At 36.2% G+C, this 22,723-nt stretch overlaps 1 protein-coding gene across 2 annotated transcripts in view; it reads left to right on the top strand.

The window, feature by feature from the left end:
• Nucleotides 1-21,107, top strand: part of pde11al (phosphodiesterase 11a, like) — a 35,658-nt gene extending 14,551 nt beyond the window's left edge. Inside the window, exons 5-20 of one of the 2 annotated variants that reach the window (XM_067449080.1) lie at nt 3,935-3,999; nt 5,522-5,642; nt 6,357-6,432; nt 6,520-6,587; nt 6,728-6,820; nt 6,994-7,044; nt 8,676-8,822; nt 9,037-9,144; nt 13,996-14,105; nt 14,776-14,866; nt 17,203-17,303; nt 17,588-17,665; nt 17,745-17,808; nt 18,517-18,591; nt 18,673-18,756; nt 18,834-21,107. In XM_067449080.1, the coding sequence (XP_067305181.1) occupies nt 3,935-3,999; nt 5,522-5,642; nt 6,357-6,432; nt 6,520-6,587; nt 6,728-6,820; nt 6,994-7,044; nt 8,676-8,822; nt 9,037-9,144; nt 13,996-14,105; nt 14,776-14,866; nt 17,203-17,303; nt 17,588-17,665; nt 17,745-17,808; nt 18,517-18,591; nt 18,673-18,756; nt 18,834-19,103 (1,602 nt within the window). In that variant the 3' untranslated portion in view covers nt 19,104-21,107. Of the gene's footprint in view, nt 1-3,934; nt 4,000-5,517; nt 5,643-6,356; nt 6,433-6,519; nt 6,588-6,727; nt 6,821-6,993; nt 7,045-8,675; nt 8,823-9,036; nt 9,145-13,995; nt 14,106-14,775; nt 14,867-17,202; nt 17,304-17,587; nt 17,666-17,744; nt 17,809-18,516; nt 18,592-18,672; nt 18,757-18,833 lie in introns of both variants that reach the window. The other variant, XM_067449081.1, reaches the window with a different exon arrangement.
• Nucleotides 21,108-22,723: the final 1,616 nt, after the last annotated feature.

The following is a 22,723-nucleotide window of genomic DNA, read 5'->3' as shown; positions in this document are numbered from 1 at the left end:
AGGTGATATTTGTGTACTATCTATCCATATAATCAACCTTTGGAATTGACTGTGTTTGCACTTGTCTTGACTGTGAATGAGTTAGACCACTGAGTAGCCCATTTTCAACCCATGTACTAATTTTCCATTAGTGAACCAACTTGGTCCCACATGGGGAGCCCAGCTGGGTTTGCTCATGTGGGACCTACTTAGTTCACCCAAGTGGGCCCCAGATAAGATGCCCATTTTGAGCCCATGCCCACTCTGTAACCCAGTAGCCCATGTTTTACCCACGTGGGCCCCACATACACATGTTGGCTGGGTTTACTTCCTAAGCTCTAGCTAAACAGAGCGTCAATATTGCTCATTCTTAGTTTTTTTTTTTCACAAACGCATTGGAATGTGGAACTTAATATTGTTTGTTCTATGGACATGAATGATACCTCAAATTAGTTGTGTGAAGCTATAATCTGCATTCTGCAATTACAAAATTATGTGTGAATGTGGCTGTGGGCGGGACTTAAAGTGGGAGTGCGACAAAACGAAAAGCTATTCAGCAAATTTGATTTGATTAATCCATTAAATAATTTATTCTATTTTACTACATTTATTTAAAATTAATATTTTCATTATTTATTATATATTATATATGTATTATTAATCAGTAACATGATGACAGTGGTGTGATGTTTGGATGACATATCTTTGTTGTCCAAAACTTGGAAAAGAATTGGCATTTTAGCACTTCTGGTTGCATTGTCCCAAAGTCACTGGGTTTTTGAATGGTTATTTGGTTAATGTCTTAATGCCTGAAATATTTTCACTATTTATTCTATGACATATAATACATCCAGCTGGATCTCACGGAAATACAATGACAAGATGCAAGAGTGTGCTTTGTCGTGGAATGTAAATGGCAAAAGGAATTTCTACGCACTTAAATATGCACTTTTTTCAATACGCACTTTATGGCCTATTATACGGACGAACCACCCACACCACCACCCTAATCCTAACCAAGAGCATGTCATATAGCTACACGCCATAAAGTGCGTATCATATGCACGCGAACAACAGCATAGCATATGCATGCTAAAAATTGTTTTGCCGTATACATTCCACGATACACTCGTATTTATATGCATTTACATTTGATCAGATTGAATACATCAGTAATTCCCTTTTGTGATGTTTTTAAAGCTTTTACTTGTCTTGAAAAAGGTAGTCCGCATTCACAGCATCGTCGTGTTTATAATCATGCTTTTGCAAACTATTTTAACTCTAACTTTCATGTCAAATGTTCTTTTTTTTTTCTAAAAAAGACTGAAAGAGTTGTCAGAAGCTTGCGATGGTGACACTGAAGTCATGTGCCATCCTTTATAGCTTATATCAGAGTCCTTCACAGGTCCTTTTTTGGAGACCCGCCCATACCCGCAAAAGTTCATCACCAGATCTGACTTGTCACCCGTTATAATATCAAAATTAAATTCGCACCGGCCCAAACCCATTAATATTTGTCCTGTTACCCGACCTGTGCCTGTGATAAATCACACACGCTAAAATCATTCCAGTTAAAGTGCTTTTTTAAATTTTTTATCTCGCACCTCTCTCAACATCACAACAGCGTCATGAATAAACCTGATAACTATACGCAAATAGAAAAATTAAAAAGAAAAAAAAAGAAAAAATACAACCTGAGCCTGTCACTCACAAACAATAGCCTATAGCCTATGCACTTACTTTCCCTTAAGGTTACTGTGCAGGAAAAGGATTTCGTCCACAGTCCCAGGTTTAAGTTGCGTTCTCCGTTCTTGAATTACAAATCCAGCTGTGCGAAAGTATCTCTCACTCTCAGTGCTCGAACAATACGAGGCTACGGAAAATCGCACTGTCGCTGTGGATAGTGATGTGATGGGTCAAATGTCATATTGTTGCATATGTGTAATGGTAATTTAGACATACAAATACTACACATATTTTTCATCCGTGCTACTACCCGACCCATTGCAGGACTCTAGCTAACATTTAATCCAGCAGCCATATCACCCTTTTGCCCAAGACTGGTTGCCCACTGAAGCTAAGCAGGGTTGGGCCTGGATGGGAGACCGCCTGGGAAAAGGAGGCTGCTGGAAGAGGTGTTAGTGAGGCCAGCAGGAGGTGCTCACCCTGTGGTCTGTGTGGGTCTTGATGGGGTTGTAGTGATGGGGACACTATTTTGTCAAAAAGCACCATCCTTTGGATGAAATGTTAAACCGAGTTCCTGTGTTCCTCATTAACAATCCCAAATTTGCCTATTGGCCTCCTAATCATCCCCATATACTGTATATGCCAGTTGGCTTTATCACTCTAGCTGTATTCGAAATCGCCCTCTAGACCCTCATTCAGTATTCCCTACACCAGTCCACTAACATAGTCCACTTGAGGGAGTGAATAAAAACGAGTGAGTGAATTCGGACACTAAGTGTGCTGGAAGGGCTGCCGCTTTGCATAGTTTTTTGCTGTTTAATAATCATTTGAAACTGCAGCTCCAGTAGTGAGATGAAAAGATTTATCTTGAACTCTGTCATGGAAACTAGCAGGTTTAAACCTGCCTTAATAAACAATTAATACATTAAAAAGGAATTTATACCTTAATGATATTACGCTGTAGCAACATTGGACAAGTTAGAAAATGGATGGATGATTGATTCAGCTGCGGGCGGCATCTTTTGGGGAGAGCGGGAACTTGTTGTACACGACACTCACACTACAATATAGGTATTCTCTAACTGTTGAGTGTACATCAGTTGTACACTCAATATTGTGGTGCATTATGGGATTGAATGAGTACACTCAGTAACATCCTCTATGGTTTCGGACACCACTATAAAAGGCTGTTTCCACATGCAGTGCCCTGTTTAAGGGTATAGGGGATGATTTCGGACACAGCCTCTGTCTGCTCCCCACCAATAAGCTGGTGTGTGGTGGGCATCCTGGCGCAATATGGCTGCCATCCCATCAATCAGGTGGATGCTGCACATTGGTGGTGGTTTAAGAGATTCCGCCTTCCATATGTAAAGTGCTTTGAGTTCAGAGAAAGCGATATATAGAAATCTAATTAATTATTCATTCATATTATTATTAATAATAATATTACTTTTAGCTTTTTCCTTGTTCTGATTGTATTTAGGCTTCAAAAATGTGCATTATTATGATAGACAAAACATGTAAGAATCATAAACTTTTATTGTTCAGGGTAATGCTAACTTCAAGGTTGGGCTACAAAAATGCATCATCACTTCACCGCTCTATAGCATGACTTAAAGTAATAACAATTTTTTCTTTGCGGGTGGCTTGTTTTCCATGCAAATTTGTCACTGACTGCATATATCATTCAACCAGTAGAGGGCACCATGCTTCAGTACTTGATAGTTCAGAGTTAACTTAGAAGTAATAGGGATAAAAAGATGATGCCTGCATATTAAATGTGACATTACAGTGACTGTCTGCTTTGTTTTAGAAACAAAATCGCTCTAATTTGTCCAAAACGCAACCATTTCTTTATTCTATATGTTCATTCAAATATCACTGGATCCTTCTGCTTGTTGGATAATCAGTCTAAGAAACCTTTTAGATTATTTGATCAAATCCGTTATTCATTTTAAAGTTATTATTTGTGCTTTTTCAATCAGTGTTGTGCCTTTTCAAACAGCATTGATCACACTTCTACCTATAATCATGCATTTCTAGGCTATTAGATTTACAGTACTTGACGAACGATAAAATAGAACCATATGTACCAGAATATATCAGACTTCAGACTAAGAAATCATCTAGAAACTGCTCAGAAGACCGTAGCAATGTCCTGCAAATCACCCTAGAATTGTTGCAGCATGTTTTGTACAGCAAACACTGCTCACTGCTCACATTTTCTTTAGAGAATGCAAACATCTAGTCTTTTACTTTTTGTTCTCAGGTAGTAAAGTTCTCCCAGACATTTGAGCTTATGTCTCCACTGTGCAGCGTCGATCACGATATCAGGTGAGAATAACAGGACTATTAATATAACATACTGTTACATGTGAGTCTATAGTGTATGTAATGTGGGCGGCACATCAAGTTAAGTCAGCATGAAACAGAAGTTACTATGGTCTTTTCTTCCCTAATGTGACATATATCAGAGGGAAACGGCTTCTAAATGGAGAAAAATATGTAGGATGGGACTTGATTTCGTCCTTGGGAATTGATTGGATTTTAGGAAGTTTGGGTGTTGCTAAATGGAGGCATTTTTGAAAGTTAGTTTGTAGTTAGTTGTGGAGGATATTAATGCTGCCTTCATGTGGTATCAGAATGATCTTAAATATGAGTTTCCTAGTTAAAAATTAGACATGAACACACACTTAAGTCACACTGGGAAGCGCTGGGATAATTTTGATACCCATGTTCCCAAGTTGGCGTGCCATAAACTTTAAACATGGCAGAGGGGAGAACAATTGCTGCTCCGACTGCTATTCTTTATTATAATTTTCTTGTCATTGCCTTGTCATTAAAGTAGTGCATATTTATAAAAATAATACAATAAAAAAATAAAAGTTTATTGTATTTTTTACATACACAGCGAAAATAGCTTGTATTTGACTGAAATTCCTTTACTGTTAGCTAGCTGACTATCTAAATAATAGCTTAATATAATAAGATTTAAGAGTAAGTAGGCAAGAATAAACCTGCGGCCAATACCATAAAGCCAGTTTAGGTGGATAGCCAGATATGTTTAAGCTTAGTTTGTGCCAATCCTGGGTTTTAGGTACCATTAAAGTGGTTTGGTTTTTATCAATGTTCATCTCCATAGTAACTTACGCTCCACGGCTAACCTGCTCCAGGGCAGGTTATGTTCTGGATAAGAGATCTTAAACTGAAACTGGACCAATCAGCTGTGATACAATAAATCACTTCAGTTGGCCAAATTTAATTTCTGTGAATTGATGCATTTGGCCCACTAAAAATGTAGTTTTTAAGTTGTAAGTGGTCCTCTTTTATAGACAGCTCTTTTCTTCTTGCTATGTAAATTTGTAATTTAAAATTCTTAATATTTTTCAATTATGTAATATTCTGCAGATGTGAGATAAATTAATCTCGCTGCTTCTCTCACGAGAAGGGAATCTCCGTTTCACTGATCTACAGCATGTGATTGGCTGTTCACAAGTGATGTCACAGCTAAAATCTGTTTACCAATGTAGCTAGGTAAAAACACAGGTGATGACATTGTAAACTAGTGTGCCCTTGTGAAAAATAAGTACACTTTAGCATACACTTTAGCACTACCATCATGGTCAGGCCCCTGGTGTTCTCCATGATTGACAACAAAGCACTTGAATGTGACAAGCTCATAATCACAACTTCAGAAGTGGGAAGTTGGACATTTCCTATAGCACACGAAGGAAGCATAAATCCCAGATGAAGATAGCAGATGCCGAAGAATCAATTTTGATTTTATGGTGACTTTAATGTATACCATGCTCAGTATGTGTGTTTGTGTGTATGTGTGTGCATTTGACAAAGTCAGCATGGAGAAGGTGTCTTGTTCGGACTGGCTAATCAATAACAGCATTGCTGAGTTGGTAGCGTCAACCGGGCTGCCCGTTAACATTAGTGACGTCTGTCAGGATCCCCGCTTTGATGCTGAGGTGAGCAGAACACACCCTCTCTCAGACTTCTTTTGATTGCCTGGCCCACACAAAAGTTTGATTCCACCCCCAACCTGCACATCTATTCACATGGTGTCAGTTGGGTCTGAACTAGCAATTTTACCAGCAGCTATCAGTGTAGCTAAGTAAGAACTCAGGTAAAGACATTGTGAACTGGTGTACCCTTGTGAAAAATAAGTACACTTTAACATACGCTTTAGCAAGAGAAAAAGAAGAGTACTTTCTAAAAAAAAATACTTGTGCAAACTCGCGCTGAAACGTGTACTTAAGTGTTAAAACAGTAAAGTGTATTCAATTAATATTATTTTATCTGCAAGTAGTTTTTTTTAAATATACTTTTAAGATTTAAAGTTCACTAAGTGTACATTCAAAATTAAGTACACCTGTTTTTCACAAAGATCATCCCTAAGCAAATACAGATAAACCCAAGTTTACTCAAACATGGTTTAATGTCCTCATTTTTCAACCTGTCCTTGTAATACCTGTGTGATACCCGTCATTATACACATTTTGTCCTGATATTTCTCAAAAAACAAGCACACACACACACACACACACACACACACACACACACACACACACACACACACACACACACACACACACACACACACACACACACACACACACACACACACACACACACACACACACACACACACGTATCATGCAAGCAATGTGTTTCCTACTCAGGCGGACCAGGCTTCTGGTTTTCACATCAGATCAGTTTTATGCGTTCCCATCTGGAATCGGACACATCAGATTATTGGTGAGTTTCCCTACACAAACGCATCATTGTTTATACACAAACCCACAGAAGTATATTTATAAAAATATAACTTCTTACTTTGATTAGGCGTGGCCCAGATTTTGAATCGCTTGGACAGGAAGACGTTTAATGATGCAGATCAAAGGTTATTTGAGGTGTGAATTTATTTGAATTTTTGATGTCGGAATAAAACGGCCAATTAATATTTTAATAGTGAATTCGAGCCATACATCCACTATTGATGTTTTCATAAAGCATACACATGAATAATTTTCATTTCCATTGATCCTCACAGGCATTTGTTATTTTCTGTGGTCTGGGCATTAACAACACAATGATGTATAACCAGGTGAAGAAGACTTGGGCCAAGCAGTCTGTGGCTCTAGATGTGAGTTATATCGCTTATTGGTTTCTTCTTCTGTTTTAAACTGCTCATTAACATAAGAGCTACAAATTTGCCTGCATATCAATCTCATAAGAACAGATGGTGTGGTTACAGTCTGTGTGGGTGTTGAAAAAGACTTTGTTTGCATATGTATTGTTGTTTCTGTCTTTTCCCAGATGCTGTCCTATCATGCTACATGCTCTAAGGCTGAGGTTGATCGACTAAAGGTAAATCTGGTCAAACTAGAGACAAAATTTGGCAATTAAGTCCATACTAAATAGATGCATGGAAGTTATATGGTTTTAAATTCATTTATATCTAAAACAAAGTTTTAGATGTTCTCGTGGATGTAAAGTTCAAAAAGTGACAGTAAAACATTTATAATGTTACAAAAGATCTCCATTTCAAATAAATGTTGTTTCACAAAAATATTAAGCAGCACAAATGTTTTCAGCATTGATAATAATAATGAATTCTCTTGGCCATCACAAGAATAAATAGCATTTTAAAGCATTTTTAGCATTTTCATTATAATATCACTTCACATTATTCACAGTTTTACTATATAATTTTTTACTGTTTTACTGTATATTTTTAAACAAATAAAAAAAGTGTACCGACCCCAAACTTTTGAATGCTAGTGTAAATTTCAAGTAAATTAAAAAATTTCAATGTCAAAGGATCAACAAAATCCTATTATAGAATATTACATTTTAAAACGATTGTTTAAATTAAATTGTATATCATTTTTTTAAAAATCATTTTATATTTAGTTTATTCAATATTTGATCTAGATTCATTGTAAACATTAGAAATTGTGGTTGGCTAACACATTACAATAAGATTTCATAAGTTTACATAAACTGCACTTCTACAGCATTTATTAATGTTTGTTAATGTTAATTTCAACATTTAATAATAGCTACATTATTGAATTCACTAATTTACTAATACATTAAAATCAAAAGTTGTATTTGTCAGCATTAGTTAATGCTCTGTGAAGTGAAATGAACTAACAATGAACAGCTGTAACGTTTACAAAGATTAACAGGTAACACTTTAGAATAATGGTCATTAGTTAACATTAGTTAACATGAGCTAATGATGAACTGCATTACAAACCATTCATTTATCTTTGTTAATGTTAACTTCAACATTTACTAATACATTATTTTAAAATCTTGTTAACATTACTGTGAACTAACATGAACAGACCATGCATTAACAGCTTTATTTTCATTAACTAACGTTAGCAAAGATGAACTAATACAGTAACACATGTACTGTTCCTAATGTTAACTAATGACCATTATTTTAAAGTGTTACTGATTAACAAATACAATAACAAATGTACTGCTCATAGTTAGTTCATGTTAGTTAAATGTCAAAAAAAAAATGTCAAAAAATGTAACTTTATTGTAAAGTGTTACCCGGGATGTTATACACATTTAAACTGATTATCAAAAATATCAATCTTATTGTATTGTTTGACCAGTGCTATCTTTACAGCCTGATACGATTCTGTAGTGTTGCACACCCTTAAAGGGCCAGTACAAAATTCACAGTTCAGTAGACTATAGAATGTTTAAAACTTTTCACCAGGGAGACATAAGGAAAACTTCAAATTAAACTCATACATTAGAGAGATACATGAGTAAAAAAAAACATTTTAGCCCCCTGCGTTTCCTATAAATTTATAGTTGGTGGTCCTAGACTTGAAAGCACGAAAGTATGAATAATTGAAATGGCAGAGTGTAATATACTCTTTCTGTTTGAGCCCTCAGTGGACCAGGTTCTGCTCTGGTATTTAATTGCCTTGCTACTGGAGTCGCTGAGATTGTCCTCTCTCCTCTCTCAGGCTGCTAAGATTCCCCTAAGCAGTGAGCTCGGGATCGATGAGTTCCACTTTAATGACTTTTCTCTGGACAACGACGCCATGATCACTGCCTCCCTGCGGATGTTTTTGGAGCTTGGTGTCGTGCAGAAATTCAAAATTGATTATGAGGTGAGGCAATCACTATGAGAGAGGCGGCGAAACGCCAACCCTACTGACTGGAAGAGTGAAATGCTGCTTACATATGTATGCAGTGTTGCGTGTGGATCGCTGGGTTATGGATCAGTGAGACGCTGTGCTGCAGGCTGGTTCCTGGAACACTGGGAGGTCTGGAGCTACTGTACGGTCTGTGAATACTACAGCGTTCGTTTCTTTTCCTGCTCAGGTGCTGTGCCGCTGGCTGCTTACCGTGAGGAAGAACTACCGCACCGTAGCCTACCACAACTGGAGGCACGCCTTCAACGTCTCGCAGTGCATGTTTGTTATGATCACCGTAAGTCTCAGAGCACAAATGCTGAATCGAAGTGGCCTTCTGGAGCTATTTACTCACCCTCATGTCAGTCTTCCATGAAACACAAAAATATTAGAATGTCTAAGCTGCTCTTTTCCATACAATGAAAGTGAATGGTGACCATGACTGTCAAAAAAGACTTTCAACCTTTGTTAAAAAGGTGTGCTCATCAAATGTGGCCTTGAAGTGTGCTTCAAATTTAATAAAAAATCATTTAAAAAAAGACTGTAGCTGATAACAGTGCCGGCCCGTGAGGTTGTGGGGCCCTAGGCAAGATCATAAAAATTGGCCCCATTGGAGCAAAAAAAAAAATGATTTTAAGATTGAGGGGCCCCCCAAGATAAGGCGGGGCCCTAGGCGACCGCCTATATTGCCTAATGGAAAGGCCGGCTCTGGCTGATAATATAAAAAGGCCACTTAAGAATGTTTAAAGGACACACTTAAGTTCACTTTATTTATCAAAAAAACTGAACAAAGTATTAGTTCCCACAGAAATATTAAAGGGGTCACAAACTGTGTTGTTTCCTGGGAACACTTACAATGTTAAAGGCCCACTGAAGTGCCTTGAAACGCGCCACATTATTCAATGTGTTGCTGTAATTTCCCCTGAGCGGCTCCAGCTGTTAGCTGCTCCTCCCCTTTTTTGAAACAGCCAATAGCGTTTCGTTAATATACAGTTTGACTAGAGCCTTTCTCTTTGGTAAAGCCAGTTTCCTCTAACTCTGTTTATCATCATAATCTCCTCTATATATTTTTGAAATGCAGCTTTCTTGGCAGAATTCAAATGGGTCTGATATTCAGATACAATAATATTTTGAGTTTCTATTTATTAAAGGGGTACTTCAGCGCTGGGAAGATGAATCTGTATTTAAACTGGTACATTAATGTAGTAGAAATGCGAAATTATTTTTGAATTTGGTGCTTTCTAGACTGAGAAAAGACGTATTTTTGTATTTTTGTCTCATGGGGATGAAAGACTACAATTCCCAGAATGCTTCGCTGCCCTGTGAGGCCATTCCTAAAGCCACCGCTACTGGAATACAGTGACTGAGTTCAGAAAGTACAATTAAATACTGGACGTGTGTTCAATATAACGATCGAGTTGCCGTGTGAGTCTCACAGCACTAACTCAGATTAGGAGTCAGATTACATTTAACGTCATAAATGAGTTGATGAGCTCTCGTGATGAGAGCTGAGGTAATCGCGACCACATTCGCGGCATACATTCACAACGCATTTTCAGTTCATGCCTTTGGAAGCTTAACTTTCATAGAAATTAATTTGAGAAGTTAAAACACTTACATTGCTTAGCATCCGTTTAAATTAATGCCTGTAGCTGAGCTGTGCTGTAAGTGTGATCTCCATTCCCCATGCACGAGTTGAAAACATACGGAAATGGCTCCCTCTGCTGGCTGTAGTCTTTAGACTCTGGGCAAACATTCCTCTTGTGACGCAAATATCGTCAATTTGCGTCACGAGAGGAATTTTTTCCAGAAATAAAATGCATAAATCTCTCGTCTCATGGGGATATAAGGGGGGGGGGGGGGGGGGGGGGGGGGACGATCATTTGAATATACTCCAGGGTTTCTACTGATACAAAGCCATATGTTAATCGCTGAAGTAACCCTTTAAACAAATTTCCTTCATTGTATGAACTCAAATTTTTAATTGCAATAAACTCAAAATTGTAAGGCAACCAGCTTTTTGCAAGGCAAAAAAAAAAAAACTTTTTAAGTTAAACCAACAAAAACCAACAAATATTTTTTACAGTGTATTGTTGCCAGAAGGTAAATGTTGGTTTGTCTTCATTAGCCTTCCAGCAGATCCATTAGCCTAGGGATCTGTTGCTTCATGCCAAATCACAGCTGTGCTGACACAAGTGGGGAGGGGGGAATCCACTTTTACCACTTTTAAGATTATAGTGTTAAAATGGACAAAAAAACTATTTCTAAGCTGACACTAAAACACATGTTGGGGTGTTAAATATTAATACTGGATAGGTTGTATGCTTGTACCAAAAAGTGTCCAACAAAGTTTTAATATCAGTTTTGGCCACCTGACTACACTGTAAAAAATTATACGTTCAATAAGTAATGACAACATATGTTTTTACATTGTTTTAACTCATCAAAATAAGTTAAGAAATGTTGATTTTTTTTTAATTAGTTATACAAGATGTAACTTATTTTTTAAAGTCAGTTTAACATTGAACATGAAACAACATGAAAAAACATTTACAAGTTTTGACATCATATCCGGGAGATAAGTCAGTAAATACGAGTAAAATCACAGGCTTTGCTTATCCTGTGCAAATGCGGCACACAAAATTCAGATGTGGGGGGTCATTTCTAAATCACACGAGGTCCCAAGATAATACTAATCCCATGCGAATAGGGCTTTAGAATGCTTTTTACATCAAAAATTGTCATAATGTACAAATATTTTGCTATTTTTAAATAACAGATTATTTTCATCCTACTTAGAGAAACAACGCAAGATGATGTTTAGTCACTGGTTTGATTTTATGACACACAGACAAAAAAAAACATCTGACTGTACATGAATCATTACATTTTAGATCAGGCATTCAAATGAACACACATGTTGATTTACTGTCAAGCCTAGGCACTGCACAATATTTTGTAATCCTCAATGGCATGACATGTTTATTGCTTGGTAGCTTGATACGGTTTAACATTAGGCCTATGCTGCATGCGCAAATCGGTGTGCGGGGCTTAACAGGCTGTGATGAAGTAGGTGTTGATCTTCCGTTGTGACGGTGTTTCATCACACTCAGACGTCACAACCTGGCATATTCTGAGATTGAGCGTTTGTTGGGCCTGGTGTCAATAAAAGCTTTTCCTTGACTAACAAGGACGTTTTCAGCTCTGAAACTTAGAGGATATTCTTATATCACGATGAACTTCTATATATCAAAGGCTGAATGAAAACCCCTTTAAGCAGCACAACTGCTTTCAACATTGCTGTTTCTTGAGCAGAAACATCTTTACTTTAAAATCCTATCTTTTCTGTTTGGTTACCATGGCAATTTCAGCCAATTCAAACTCACCATAGACAGGGCTCAATCCGAGGGGCGGGATAAACGGTTGTCTTTCAAACTCCCTCTGCACACGATAGGATAGAGCTACACCAACCAGAGCAACGAAGGTGAAGGGGATCTCGTTGACAGATTAAACTTTCGAACTCAAAACTCAGAACACATCTTTCCTTCTTAAAGCTACACTGTGTAACTTTTTTAGTTTATTCTTAGCTAAAAACACTTAGTTATTTCAAAAATATATGTGCTCATTAATGTATATTTACTTCTTTCAAGTAATAAAGTATTCTCGTAAGTTTATAATATGCCATTGAAAATACATACGGGTGAGGGGTTTGAATGCTGGTCACCATGTTGCCCCTCCATCTTGAAAGTACATTAGCCAAAGAGGGACATACCCGTAAATTCAACCTTCGCCTTTGCGTTTTAACACTCGATGGCACCGTGTCGAATGTAAAGAGGGGGATTGCCATGCTAATCTTGGACTAAATCGGCCACCGTAGGAGTTAAAACGAAATCAGAACTGAGAGGAACAGAAACTAATATTCACTGGATGGTCATATACCTTTTCACCGCTAAATGGGTGGAAAATATCACACAGTGTGGCTTTAAGAATGACTTCAGTGCCTTTCTTTGTTTTTTTCTCAGAGAAGAGCTTACCTTTAAGTCTTCCAGAGTCGCGGTCAGAGCTGATTCGAAAGACCGCCGTTTGCCAGTTTCTGTGTTTACTAGAAGCACGCAAGCATATCTCTGCCATCATTATGTTAAGCCCACCGACTCTATGCACGATATGATTGGCCCGACCAGAGTTTGGCGTTTACAGCTCAGAAGTGTATAGAGAGTTGCTAGACGACACTCAACTCGCGGCAGATAAGATTTGCTGCCGCTAGGGTGTGTCTAGATTTCTAGGCTAAAAAATCACAGTACAAAAAGCCTTTTTCACAATTGACTTTACATTTATTGATTATACAAGACAAAGAGCAGCGACGTTTGATGGTGGAGAGACTTTTGAAGTACCCAAAGGATAGTAAAATAATTACAGACTCCCACGACACGATTTAGCAGTTAGTTGATGAATTACGACCAATATTACAGAGGCTAATGAGCCATCACGGAGCATTACCGGTCAAAATCGTACCTTTTTTTTTTTTTTTTTGCAAACAAAAGGCAATTTAGAAAACAGGCTTTAACTTTTAAAAGCACGCTACATTTCAGCTAATTGTATTTTAATTAATAAATACATTTTAACTATTATATAAAACATTTTTATTAATTGCTATCAACATGCAATTAAGTGTCTGAGTAGATATAAAGTATATTATTTCTTCTTTAAAAAGTTCTCCTTTTAAAAACATGCGAAAGTGCACCTTTTCCATTATAATGGCTTGGATTTGCTAAGCTGTTGTATGACTTAAATATAATATGAAGTCGTATAAAGTACTTTTATAATGGTGTTTTTTAATTTTTGTGGTTATTTATTTTTTTGTGGAGTTTGACAGCCTCTGGTCCTCCATTCACTTTCATTGCATGGAAGAGATAAACACCTTCTATGTTTAATAGAAAAAAGAAAGCTATACGAGTTTGGAAAAACATGAGAGTCAGTAAATTATTACAGGACTTTTGTTTGTGGATGAATTTTCCTCTAATGATTTTCTGAGGTAAATCAATCATAGTTTAAATCCTTAACTGGTCTTTCAAGCCATCATGTAATCACTGAATTTAAGGGTTTGTGTGACTGGGTTGACCGCAGTAGATTTCTCTGTTGTGGATTTCAGACTGCTGGGTTCCAGGAGGTGCTGACAGACACAGAGACTCTCGCACTAATGGTTGGGTGTTTCTGCCATGACCTGGACCATCGTGGCACAAACAACGCCTTTCAGGCAAAGTGAGTCATTGTAATGTCAATGTAGATTGCATCAGATTTTACATTGGACATCAAATCACACCCAACACAGTATCAAATGATATTCAAGGATGAAGCATATCATGCAACCTGTCAATGTTGGCATCTGTTCAATATGACAAGCTTCTAATACTTGACAGATTTGTCCCCATTCTGTGGCTTTTGATTAGCTGCAAATCAGCTAAATAAACAATAAAATATATGGGAGTTTTTTTCTGTTTTTTCTCCTTCCTTTAAAAGGTTAAGTCTTTTTAATTTGCTATCCTAATTATGCATGTTTGCATGGTTAGATGCATTTTATTTTCCAAATGTCGTTGACACTTCATTTCTATGGTCCACTTCAGACACTAACAATAAAAAAACGTTGCAACTACATGTCAGCTAACTTTCAGAATATCAGGAGACTGTAGCTGTATTTTTTTGGACACTTTTATCAGAATTCTTTGATGATAGAATTAAATAGATTTTTTGTTACTATATGTAAAAGCCTTTACTGTCCCTTTTGATCAATTTAACATCTTAGCTGAATAAATGTATATAATGAAATTGATACATTTATTCAGCAAGGACATTAAATGTCCAAACCTGTATATTTGTATAGCAACATAATATTCTTACTGTACTGTAACTTATCTCTGTTGTGGTCCCAAAGGTCTGGGTCAGCACTGGCACTGCTGTACGGAACATCTGCCACACTTGAGCATCATCATTTCAACCACGCTGTCATGATCCTGCAGAGTGAGGTGAATAATGTTTACATGACATGAACTAGCAGGTGACAGTACTGTGAGCAGTAGAGGGACACAGAAGTTAGCAGTAACAAGATAAACCACTGACTTGTATTTTTACAGTTCAAAGTATATCCATTGCTTACTTTCATGTACTTTTCAGTAATTAAAAAGAGTTCAGAAGACTTAAAAAAAAATGTTTTATACTCTTGGGACTAAAAGTCTGAGACTACTCTGAAAACCTCTAAAAATAAAAGATACCTAATTATATAAAAAACAACAATTTTCAGCTTCCATTGGAGCATAAGAATCATCTATGTTATGCTTTTTCATATTTTATTGTGAGTTCGTGCAGCTCAAATGCTGCTATTATTAAAGTGAATTAAACAAATACTTATTAGTTATGAATGTCAAATTTACACTAAAATTGTTACTCATACATTTGAACAATGATCTGCAGAACAGAATGAACATTGTCAAAGCAATGGACTAATGCTTTGTCCCTCTCACACCTCTCTTGTAATGGATTTGCAGAAATAACCCATTTACCCCTGTCTGCATTTGCATGTCTCAGTGGATGGAAAGAATGCAAATGGCTGTCAGCGTTTGATTAAGTGGCTGATTTTGCTCTGAGCTGTTTAATCATGACCAAGCTCTTTATCGATTTCCTGTAGACGTCCATTGAGCTTTTTTAACCAACACCAATTAACTGTGCTAAGGAGATTCCCCTCTTGGGTCAGCTGCACTGGAGCAAAGAGAGAAAGAAATTGCTTTCTATCGCAGAAACTGAGCATCGAGAACTTAAGAGAGACTCTTTATGAATGATACTCAGGGGTGTGAACTGTGAAGTGATTCCTGGTTGCGTGATCGGCTTTTTTTTAGAGGAAAAGACAGGGCTTTGTACGAGTAATAGAACTTGGAACGAGGGATATGCTTTCCTCAAACTTAACTTAGACCTTAAGAAAGTGGGGTAAGCTGTGCCACATTTAACTTAACCCTATAACTGTATAATATTTAATGTGTGTATTTCTAAGGAATCTAAATTATCAACATGATCAAAACTTTGCTGAAAAAATGTGAAAATGTACTGATTATAAGAATATACTTTATATTTTTGGTAATATTTCAAGATTCGGCATTTACTGGACTGAAGCACCTTAGCTTTACTTGATTATCCATACATCATTTTCAGGAAAACATGATAAAATAAGCATTTATTTGTACATCTCTCAATTATATTGCATTGCAATATATGTTTTGCCCCCACAACAAAAACGACAGAGCTTTGATAATGAAACTCAGCATTTAAATATCTTACTAAAACCTATTATTGGGAGACACAGTGTGGCAATTAATATTTATGTGCATTTTATGTAAGTAATCTGCTATTATAATGTTATAAAGATGAAAGTGATTTACAAGAATCATGATTTAATAATTTAATAAATATCAATATATATATATATATATATATATATATATATATATATATATATATTGTTCTAATGGCTTGATTGTTCTAATAATTCCGATATAATTGAATATTAAACACTATTAATGACAATTTAAATGACAGTGAGTTACCATTGTGGAGAAGAGTGGAGCATTTGCTTCGGCTGTGGAATAATACGACTAATGTCATAACAGCTTTGCTGAAGGAGTTTATAATGCCTAGCATTTAAGATGCTAATATGTTCTATTGTTAGATACAAATTTGTAAACTAGTGCAGTTTTATAATTCAGTTGTGTGACATTAAAATATTTGAAATTGAATTGGATGAACGAATATATTAAATTGAAGTGGAAGAATGAATATATGAAATTAAATGCCTGCATCATGACTGGTCTGGGATCCATATAAAATTCACTTTGAAACTACTTAATTGAGTCACTTAAAATGTATTCATTCTATGATGTTGAAGTTACATGAACAAATTATGTTTGTTTAACTTATTTAATTCAGGTGGGGCCAATGTACAAAATTAAATAATGTAAATCCAACACTTTTTTTCAGTGTAGCACATTAAAGTGGCTTTCGTTACAATGAACCACTTTTACTGCTATATAGCACAAGTTATATTTAGAGTGTACTATTTTGTGTATAACATATGACTATTTCATATGTCAGTCTTTATGGGATTAAGTTCTCAAATACACATTTAATCTCAAATGATATGAAATATGAAATGTTTCTCCTTCCTTTTATTGTTATTCATTTGTACTGAATAAAGTGGGCGGTTTACCAGATTACACATCTTGCCCCACTCTCCCCCTATTATTGCAAATAACAACTCTGACAACTTTGACATTGTTTTCTCATTGTTTTCTGAATAATGTCTAACCTTCAACAGGGTCACAACATTTTTGCTAATCTATGCTCCAAGGAGTACAGCAACATGATGCAGATACTGAAACAGGCCATTCTGTCCACAGATCTCACCTTGTACTTCAAGTAAGTCAATATTTGTTTAAATAATTATTAAAAGGGGTACTGGTCTTTAGCGTCAAACAGCTTTAAATATTTCACATGATATGTGTAATTCATGTTTAAGCCACAGAGAGGCGCCCTTTGAATAGAGGCAGAAGATGTGATGTTAAGCCTCCTTTGTGGCTTTTGTTCAGATCCTAAAAGCCTGCAAGATCTTTACCATGAGGAAGATTAAATAAAATGAACTTGAACGCAGTGAAAGAACCTTACATATTTTTTTTTGTTTTATTTTCCATTGGTCATAAAAGAAGAAGAACCCAGTTCTTTGAGTGTGTTCTCTCTGGACAGTTCAGTTGGAGTAATGAAGAACATAGGGACATGTTCAGGTGAGCGACTACAGCTTTTAAAATGATAACAGAGATGCCAGGAGCTGCTGTAACTGGTCTTAATATTTCAACATACCAGGTCTATGCTGATGACCGCCTGTGACTTGGGTGCAGTGACTCGACCATGGGAGATCTCAAAACAGGTCAGACAGACCTTGCAAAAAAAAAAAAAAAACCAAACAACCAAAAAGCATTATGTTTTGTCTTGACTCCCAGCTCAAATTTCTAAACATCCTTAAACCTTGATCCATTTATTTGAATAGATAGATAGATAGATAGATAGATAGATAGATAGATAGATAGATAGATAGATAGATAGATAGATAGATAGATAGATAGATAGATAGATAGATAGATAGATAGATAGATAGATAGATAGATAGATAGATAGATAGATAAAATGATGTATAAAAATATAGATTTGTGAAGAAAAAACATTTTTAATAGGCTAAGAAAACTGTACTGTCTATTCTCTGAAATCATTGCCGTGTTTATTGGGATAATACAATTGTGTACATTCAAATAATGTTATATCTCTATGGCTGAATCTGAAAACGCCCCCTAAACCCTCATTCACCATTCCCTACGTTAGTCCACTAATATAGTTCACTAGAAAGAGTGCATGAAAACGAGTGCCTGAAGTCGGACAGCCGGTGTGTGTACATCGGCTGTACACTCGGTATTGCGGTGCTATGTGGGATTGAATGAGTGCACTCAATAATGTCCTCTATGGTTTCGGACGCCACTACAAATGGCTGTCCCTTCAAATAATGCCCTATTTGTGGGTATAGGGGGCGATTTCGGATTCAGCCAATGTCAGCGTCAATGTCAATGTCAGTTTCTAATTCCAGGTGGCTGAACTAGTGACCAGTGAATTCTTTGAACAGGGTGACAGGGAGAGATCAGAGCTGAAGCTGACACCAGCTGTACGTATTTTCTCACCTATGGAGAAAATCAATTGCTTAAATGTCAATTTTATTTTGCTCTCATTCATTTCTTTGCCCTAGGCCATTTTTGATCGTAATCGTAAAGATGAGCTTCCTGTGCTACAGTTGGAATGGATTGATGGAATTTGTAAGCCATTATATAAGGTAAGTTAAGTAAATAGATCAAATGAATTAACTCCAGCTAATTAACTTTAATACACTGATGATGATGTATTTTACAGGCTCTTGTGAAGTTGAATAGGAAGCTTCAACCGATGGCAGATGGAATTGATGCCAACCGAAAGAAGTGGGAGGAGCTTTGCCTGTCCTATCAGCAAAAACGGAGAGCCTCTGAATGTATCTCTAGTCTGAATGGAGGAGAGACAGAATCCTCCCAGAGTTCAGACTCCACCCACGAGCCAGAGTCAAGTCAGAGTGAAGCCACCAATCAGAGCGAAGACTCCACCCACTGTGTGGAGCCAAATCATACACCAGTAGCCAATTACAAATAAGAGGCGTGCTGTGGCAATTTAAGTGATGGCCCACTGAGTATTTAGGACTTTGACAGCTTTACTATGTTTACATACACAAAAGACCCCTGTTAAAGATCTTTTTTTTTTTTTTTAAATGGGTTGCTTTGAGACTGATAGTATTTCTATTGAAATTAAAGGGGTAGTCCACCCAAAAATGAAAATTCTGTCACCCTTATGTTGTTCCAAATCAGTATGACTTTTCATACTTTGAAAATTAGAATGACTTTTCAAAATGTGTCACCCTCATGTTCCCCATAATTGTATGACTTTTATATGTGGAACACGAAAAAAGATATTTTGAAGAATGTTCTTAACCAATTTCGGCTCCCATTGACTTCAATTGTACTGACAAAAATAAAATCAAAACTGTTTTATTGCCAGCATTCTTCACAACATAATTATTTTGTGTTTCACAGAGGAAAGCAAGACCAGGTTTTTGGAACAACACAAGGGTGCAGACAGAATTTTCACTTTTGTGTGGACTATCCCCTTTAATTCAGGCACTTACAGCACAATTTAAAACAAAATGACTATCTATGGTTTTACGACCTTTAAAATGTTTATTAAGAACCCATATTTTTGATATTTTGTCTCAGAAAAGAAAAAGTATAATGGCATATGTGACAAAACTGTGAAAATTCAGGTGCACAAAAAATTGAATGTCAGGATTTGTGAAGTGTTTAATGCTCAGATGTTCAACAAGTCTGTGCTGCTATTGCAAGTTACATTTTTGGTTTTACAAAGCCTGGAATTGCATAAATATAAAACAGAGTTGCTAATCAGATTCTTATGCTTGAGGTGCAGAAACTGAGCACGGATTTAATGAATGTATAAATTAATATCACTGTGATTTTTTCGCTGTTGTCTCTTTAGACTTGCATGGAATCTGTTACGACAGCTGGTTGTGTTATAATTTTATATTGAACAGCACTACATACAAATTGTTTGATATTTGTGTATGCATCCTTTGCCTCATGTACTTCTCAATCATAAAATAGTATAATAATAATTAATAATGATTTAAGCCCCTGTATGGTTCTTTAAAGGTTCTCTAACTCTCCCTTAGTCTCTTAGTTTAGTTGGGAAAATGATTAAAACAACATTAAAATAGTGTCTTTCCTGAAGATAATGTGGTTCTCAACCTTTTTGCCCAATAGAAAAAGGGTGGGTGGGGGGCTTTGTGCCGGACAAGCCTACATTCCTACATTTTTCACTGCATAAAATACTTGCACATGATTGCATACCAACGGAATGTCAGAATGAATGTCAATAAGCCAGCTATCACATTCTTGATAGTTGATTCCTAACCAAAGTCAATTGTCACAATACTAAAAACCTGAATTTGTTGCATGCAAAACAGACATCTGTTGTTGGCATGTGAGTTTCAGTGTTTACTTTTACATGTTGACATTTATTATGAAATTAATTGTATTTTCTTTAATTTTTTTTTAATGGAATGCATGTCATGAAATGCATGTCGCATAGATTTGACAAAAGCAAATTTCTTCTTTAAATGAGAGTTAAATTCTCGGGTTGTGTTGTCAGTCTTGCTACTAATGTTTATCGGTGTGCACACAGTCTGATTATGCTCATTACGTTCAGTTCGTCTGCCTTATTGAAATGTTTGCATTTAATTATGATTCGAACATTTCAACAACAACAACAAAAAAACAGAGAGAAAGAATGCATTTATATTCATAGCGTAAAAAGGAAGGCCAGAAATAGCTTTTATATTTTATTAGCTATAACATAAAATGTTCATATATCATACTTGGTGCCTCAGCGTGTCTCTTTCAAAGAGATTCTCATACTGTATTTCAATGGATCATATATCCATCAAATGCCACATGAATGAATATGATATACTGTGCAGTTTGTAAGAGGTACACAGGGTCTTTTCTTGCCAGACTGATTGCTGGTCATTTTCCTCAGGCTGTTTTGTAAATAAAGAACACTGTGATGATGCAAGCGTGTGTGGTGATCCGTGATTGGCTGCATGAAATGTCTCATAAGTCATACCATTCAGAAACATACTATGTATAAATCTCAAAACTCATTTCCCAGCCTAACCTTTCATGCATATGAGTTTTGCACATATATGATGTAATTTGTAACAAACCAAGAAACAGCCAGCATACAGCTTATGTAAAACATGCATAAATATTTGGCCTGGGTGAAAGTGTGAGGACTGATGAAAGCGAGTGTTTGAAGCTGTAGCTGAAGTGCCGGACAAGCCGAATGATACAAAAGCAGTGTGGCCGGCTGCATCCAGCTTTGCTCTCTGTAATCTATTATTCAACAGGGACTTAGCTGCCTTCCTGAGGCTTTAAAACCAAGAGAAAACAGGAATGAGGCTCATAACTTCAGTTCATGTTTCAGCACACAGTCTTTCCCTTGCTAACATATTCCGAACCAGTTCTCTCATTGACCAACTAACAATTCCCATATTGTGTTATATATTAAAGAACCAAAGCTCAGAATAAATAAATATTACATGTACTATTCAGAAACTTTGAATAGCAGATATATGCTAGTTTATACAAAGATATTGTTTGCAACAATATGTGCCAGATTTACAAACTGTCCAGGTGCGATTTTGGAATTTCCAGACTTGCTTCCACCGACCATTTTGAGACACACATTCCCATATTCAAACGCTTGGATATTGCTCTCATTCATTAAATTGTTTTAGCTCTCTTTTCTTTTACTCACAGCTTCAGGCCTGAAAAGTCTCTTAAAACAATACATTTTTTGCTTCAGAATATTATCTACAACAAATCAACAGCATATTATTTCAAAATGCTACTGAATTGTCGTAGATAATATTCTTAAGTAAAATTGTAGTTGAAAGTATAATTTAAAAAAATGATGAGGTGATTTAAAAAGGTGTTTTCAATAAATGTATATTCCGTGAAATCTAATTTTACTGTTTTACACGTAAAAGGTTTCTTCTTACATTTTCTTAGCATTTACATTCATTTCTGCTCACTGTAAACCCTAACTGCTCACTGTTTGAGTAGAGCCAACTCAATATAAACAAATTAGTTCAATCAAAATAACTTGTATGAGTATTTAAGTTTTTTTTCTTTGTTTTTTTTTTTTGAGTTCACAAAACTGAGACATCTGAATTGTTTCATTGTTTTGAGTATAAATTGAACTTACATTTAAAATAAAATGGACTGGAATTTATATTACCCAGCATGCTTTGCCATGACACTCAAATGGGAGAGTAAAGGCTAAATTAAGAATTAAGTGTTAGGGTTTTTTTTGCTTTTGTGCGAGATTAATGTGAAGGCGGATAGTGTAATGTTTTGCTATGTTATTTTATCATCATTTCTGTTGTGTTGGGGGGGGGGGGGGGGGCTTACCATCATGGTGACAAGTGAAGCATGAGCTTAGTTTGAGAACGGATATGTTAAATGTGTTATATTGCTCATTCAGCAAATGCTATATATGCTGATGCTATCAAAGCATTGTGTGACCAATTAGCAAGGTAGCATTTATTGAATTAGATAGTTAAAGCTAGTCAAATTTCCACTACAAAACATATTGTTGATAATTGATCATTTAGTTGTTGTTTATCCATAAATTATCCATAA

Source organism: Pseudorasbora parva, chromosome 7 (assembly GCF_024679245.1).
Source record: "Pseudorasbora parva isolate DD20220531a chromosome 7, ASM2467924v1, whole genome shotgun sequence".
NCBI lineage: Eukaryota > Metazoa > Chordata > Actinopteri > Cypriniformes > Gobionidae > Pseudorasbora > Pseudorasbora parva.
Note: the sequence above shows the minus strand (reverse complement) of the source record. Positions and strands in the feature narration are given on the sequence as shown.